The 5,792-nt window shown below is 39.1% G+C and overlaps 1 protein-coding gene across 1 annotated transcript in view; it reads right to left on the reverse strand.

Moving 5' to 3' along the window:
* The window catches only part of atrx (ATRX chromatin remodeler), a 121,044-nt gene extending 120,854 nt beyond the window's left edge, over positions 1-190 (reverse strand). The window contains exon 1 of the mRNA XM_048605283.1: positions 181-190. Within this exon, the coding sequence (XP_048461240.1) occupies positions 181-190 (10 nt within the window). The remainder of the gene's footprint in view (positions 1-180) is intronic.
* Positions 191-5,792: the final 5,602 nt, after the last annotated feature.

Below are 5,792 nucleotides of genomic sequence, written 5' to 3' on the forward strand. Positions count from 1 at the left end.
TAACGTTGTAATTTCTGAATCACAAGTTTCTAGTTTCAAGCCCTTAAAGATTTGAGCCCAGAAAGGCTGACATTCTAGTGCAGTACCAAGGACGTGCTGCACTGTTGGATGTGTCCTGTTGATGTGATAAGATGTTAAACTGAGGTCTGGTCCATCTGTTCGAATAGATGCAAAGTTTACCTGCTATCATTTTGATGAGCATGAGAGTTAGCTTTGGGGTCTGGCCAATGTTTATTCCTCAATTCACATAACCAAAACACATGATCTGATTATCATCACAGTGCTGATTGTGGGAGTTTCTTATTTTAAAATTGGCTGTCATGTTTGCTGCAGTATGGCAGTGTAGACCTCAAAAAATTACTTCAGTGGCTATAAAGCTCTAGGTAAAAGCAAGTCATTTTTTAATGGCGCCACCAGCTTGCTGTCCAAATGAGATATAATATCAACTTAATTCAAATGTTAACATTTCTTAATGAATGTAGTTTAATTGAAGAGGTGTATTTTGAGTTGTCTTTCAAGCTTGATGTTTAATTTTTTTATATGGAAGCTCAAATACCATTGAATTGCTGAGAGTTATAATTGAGATATCCTCTTCGGCTATGATAGAAACTCCCTAGATTGATGTTCTAGCTGGTCCTACTTTTTCAGCCTGAAAATACTATTTCTGTATTTAAACAATATCTCCTGATGTATTCTGTTCCCTTGTGACATACATTTTATAAAAATGTTTGAGTAATTTTACCATAAATCTTCCTAGTATTCAAAACAGCGGTCATTCTAGTGATAATAAGGTGTAGAGCTGGATGAACACAGCAGGCCAAGCAGCATCAGAGGAGCAGGAAGGCTGATGTTTAGGGCCTAGACCCTTCTTCAGTGAACCCACTTTGCAGTGGAAGTGAGATTGAAGATTACCTGCTCACTAGAAGCTCTTATTTGGGAATGAGGGTTTCTAATTTTATGGAACACTGGTTCTAGTACTGCAACAGGAAGGAGCTGCATTTCTGAACTGGGTTTCACATGCGTTAGTCTTCATGGTAAAGAATGTGGATAATATTCCAGAGATATATGAAAAACTTAAAAAAAATTCAAGAGGTGGAAATAGCTGGAACCAGTGTTGGCAGTTTAAAAAGGAAATTGCCAAGAACTGATGGATTCTTACGAAGAGCAGTAAAACTGGTGAAAAGATTGATGCACCAATTGTGATCTTGTAAAACACTTCCACAAATTGTCATTTTTGATTGGAAAATTGTCAGTCTCCTGCTAGCTAAGATGTAAGAGAGAACCATGGAAGTTATCTATCTATTAATCTAATGTTAGCTATGGGGGGGGATAAAGATATTAGAATCAGTTATCAGAGACAGTAATTAAGCATTTTGGCAAGTATGAACTGATCAGAGAGACATCCAACCAGAATTTGTAATGACAAAATAGCTCAGAATATAAAGGTTGGACAACATTTGTGGAGAGAAAGAGAGTTAACGTGATGATTGATCTTTCTCTAGAACTGAAGAGTAATAGAAATGTAAGTATTTTAAAGCTTATGAATTGGGGGTGGGGTTGTGGGGAAAGGTCTGCTTATGACCAAACACACACTTTCTTTCCTTCTGCAGATCCTAGTCTATGCCTTTGTCACCCTAACCCCCCTCCTCTCCCTATTTCTCCCCGGTGTACAAGCATAGAAATGCAAGTGCCTTGTCACCATCACCACCAACCCCCCCACATCTCCCCAGCTTTCAGGTCACTATCCAAGGCTCTAAGCACACTTTTTTTAAGGGCCACTGTGATTTACCTGTGCTAATTTCAATTTAATATATTGTATTTGCTACTCCTGACTAAATGCACAATAGGTGGTTGCTTTGTATATCACCTCTGTCACACTCTGAGGGTCCGATTCCTTGTTATGTAAATTCTTCAGCTTGTTCCCATGTTGACCTTTCTATCCATGATTTGCAACAGTGTTCCAGTTAAACTCCAATGCAAGCTTGAGGACGAAGACTTTATCTTTCGAATCTGCACACTACAGCCTACTGGAGTTAATTTTTGGTTCAACAATTTTGATCATAACTTACATCTAGTTCTTCCCTGTTTGTTTCAACAGGCTGATGGTCATTCCTTTCTTTATCCCTTCCTGACACATTCAGATGGGTTTTATATAGTAATTCATGCCTTATCTGGACACAACCTTTTTTGTTTGTTAAATATAAGTATTACCAATTTTTGCTTGTTGAATCATGAAATATTTTAAAATTCATCTCCGCTAGCCTCTACCCTGTCACAGATATGTTCTCCTTGAGATCTCAGCTAACTGATTTAAAACTTTGACGTTTCTGTTTCTCTTCAGTTCTGATGATAGAGATGGGCGTGGAATGTTAACTCTTTTTCACAGAACATACAACATAGATCAGTATACCACAAGAACAGGCCCTTCAGCCCACCATGGATGATAATGGAATAGTGTAGGTTAGATGGGCTTCAGATTGGTTTCACAGGTCGGCACAACATCGAGGGCCGAAGGGCCTGTACTGCGCTGTTATGTTCTATGTTCTATGTCTGTGTCAACCATGAAGCTATTCTAAATTATCTGCTCCTCCCACTGCCCGTGCAGTGCGTTCTGGACACCACCTACCCTCAAAGAAAAACAACTTGCCTTGCACATCTCCTTTAAACCTTTCCCATATCACCATCTTAAACCTATGGCCCCTAGTATTTGACATTTTCACACCAGGAATGAGACTCTTGCTATCCACCCTATCCGGTCTAAAATTAGAGGGCACACGTTTGTGACATGGGAAAGATTTTTAAAAGGACCTAAGGGTAGCTTTTTATGCAGAGGGTGGTGCATATATGGAGCAAACTGCCAGAGGAAGGGTGCAGGCAAGTACAATTACAACATCTTTAAAAAGCATCCGGAGGGATTTATGCATAGGAAGGATTTAGAGGGATATGGGCCAAATGCTGGCAAATGGGACCAGGTCAGAATGGGACATCTGGTTGGCATGGACGAATTGGCGAAGGGCCTGGTTTTGTGCTTTATGACTCAATGACTATTGATGATACTATGGCATTAAGAGATGTATTTTGTTCTTTTTTTTTCTTAATGAAGGAAGGTTGAGATAGAGGCACTGGGTGGTCTGCTCAAAGCCAATAAAGTAAACAGCTTGTTGACACTTTGGGATTTATTTTTTAAAAGTTGGAACAATAGAAACAGCCTGAATGGGTGGGGTCAAGCTCCCACAGAACCAGAATTTTTACTTTTAGTTTTCAACAGTTGCTGGGGCCTTGAAGCTTTATATGAAAATTCTTGTTCCTCTGTGTTACGGCCAAAAGTTGGGGTTCTCTTCCTGCTCCTAGAATTGCATGTGAGACAATCTATTTTACTGAATTTGCCTTTGCCAAGGGTGTGTTTATGGGATATTTCTATATTGGAACAGTTAATTAATAGTAGTTAATATATCATTTTGTTAAGCATTTCGATAGTTACAGTTAAGCTAATTCTTTTAATTTGTCTCTCTTAACTGTCGTGTAAAAATAAAGTGTGCTTTGCTTAAAGTCAAGTAGTTTGACCAATCAAATTGTATCTGGAATGCAACACCTTGCACTTGACTTTTAAAATAAGAAAAAGTTAGCCTAGACCCTATCATCTTAATATATTTTGAGTGGGTTTGGCCTGGTCCATAATACAATATGGTATGGTAGACAGAAACGCTGATGAAGGAATCCTTTGTAATCTTCAGCTAAGAACTAGATAAGTCAAAGGTGATGTTAAAGTGCACTTTGCACACAAGCTTGTATAAAATACGGAGTTCTCCCCTTTGCATGTGCACCCCTCATTACTTCCTGCACAAACACCCAAAATAAAAAATATCTATTCAGTTTAGGTCAGTTAAAATTTTCAGAACTGATTTTGACAAAACAAAATCTAAAAGAAATACATGGTGGGTCCAACAGCACCTGTGGAAAGGAGAAAAACAGTTAATGTTTTTGGTTGATGCCCTTTCATCAAATCCGTTCTAATGATCACCATCCAACATTCAGCTCCGTTTCTGTCCATTCTTAAATTCCAATAACATGCTAGGATCTTGACACTGTCCAGTACCATGCAGACTGTTTGTTTGGCACCCCATCCACCAGCTTGAATATTCTTCTCTTCATCACTAAAGCACAATGACAGCGGTGTGTACCATCTGCTAGTTGCACTACAACAACTCATCAGTCTTGCTTGAATAGCATGTTCTAAATTGTGATTTCTACCTAGAAGGACAGGAGCAGTGGATGTCTGGGAACACTGCCTAGAAGATCCCCTCCAAATTGCACACTGCTCTGATTTGGAACTTGATCATGGTTTCTTCACTTGCTGGGTTAAAATCCTGAAAGTTTCTTTCTGTCAGCACTTTGATATATTTGCCCTAATGGACTGCACCGGTTCAAGAAGGGTATTCATCAGCTTCACAAGAGAAATTGGGGATACGCAAATGCTCGCCTAGCCAGCGACACGCTCATCCTGTAAAAGAGTAAAGTAAAATAATGCTTCTTTATAAAAGATTAGTTCAGACTCAACTGGAGTGTTGCATTTAATTTTTGGCTCCTGGAGGCATTAAAAGGAATGCAGAAAAGATTTTCACAAATGGTTCCATGGATGAGAAACTTCACTTACATGGATAGTTTGAAGTAGCTGGGATTGAGAGGAGAACGTTGGAGGATTTTTGATGGTGATGTTCAAAATCGTGAAACAGAGACAGAGGAATGAGAGAAACTGATCCTGCTAGCGAGCAAATTGAGAAATAAGAAAACTTGACTTGAGTTGTCCAACAAATTAACTTGGTAAGATACATTTGGAGAGGATATTTCCTCTTACGCGAGAGTGTAGAACTAGGGGTCACTGCTTAAAAATCAGTGGCCGCACATTTAAACAGCAGAAAGTTTATAAGGCCTTCTTTCTCTGAGGTCTGTGTGTCCTTGGAACTCTGCTTCTACTACATTTTCAGGAAGAGAATTCTTGAGTATTTTTCAGGCAAGGTAGATTTTTGTTTAGTGGGATGGTGAAAGATTATGGGTAGATGGCAATTAAGATTTGAGGTTGTATTCAATTTGGCCTTGATCATCTTGGATGGTAGAACAGGATCAAAGGGCTGAGTGGCTTTTTTTATTCTCTCGTGGGGTGTGGGCACTGGCTGACCAGCATTTATTGCCCATACTTACTTGCCCTTGAGAAGGTGAGGTAAAGCTGCCATCTTGAACTGCTGCAAGCTATGTGCTATAGGTAGACCCACAATGCCCTTAGGGAGGGAATTCCACGATTTTGACCAAGCAACGTGAGGGAACGGTGATATATTTCAAAAAGTCAGGATGGTGAGTGTCTTTGAGGAAACTTCCAGGTGGTGGTGGTCCTTTCTCTGAGGTCCATGTATCGACTGCTGCTCTTTGTTTTATGTTTTATTTATGTATATGAATCAATGACATGAAAATATTATGCAGTGAGTTGTTAGGATTTGGAGCGTACAGCCTGTGTGGGATAGAGTCAAAATCAATTATAGCTTTTGAAAGTAATTTGCATAAGCACCTGAAGAAATTTATGGGGCTACAGGAAATAGTTGGGGACTGTGATTTGCACATTTATTATTGTAGACAAATGGCATGTCTGTGTCAGAGCAAATTTGTTTTTTTTCTGTGTTGTTGGCTTTTTGATTTTCTATTCGTGGGAAATTGAAGCCTAAAGGTACGTTGCACAATTTAGATTGTCTAATTTGTAACCTGCTAAAGCTATAAATTGCTATAATTGAAACCCTGAATTA

This window comes from Rhincodon typus, chromosome 14 (assembly GCF_021869965.1).
Source record: "Rhincodon typus isolate 14 chromosome 14, sRhiTyp1.1, whole genome shotgun sequence".
In the NCBI taxonomy this organism is placed as follows: Eukaryota; Metazoa; Chordata; class Chondrichthyes; order Orectolobiformes; family Rhincodontidae; genus Rhincodon; species Rhincodon typus.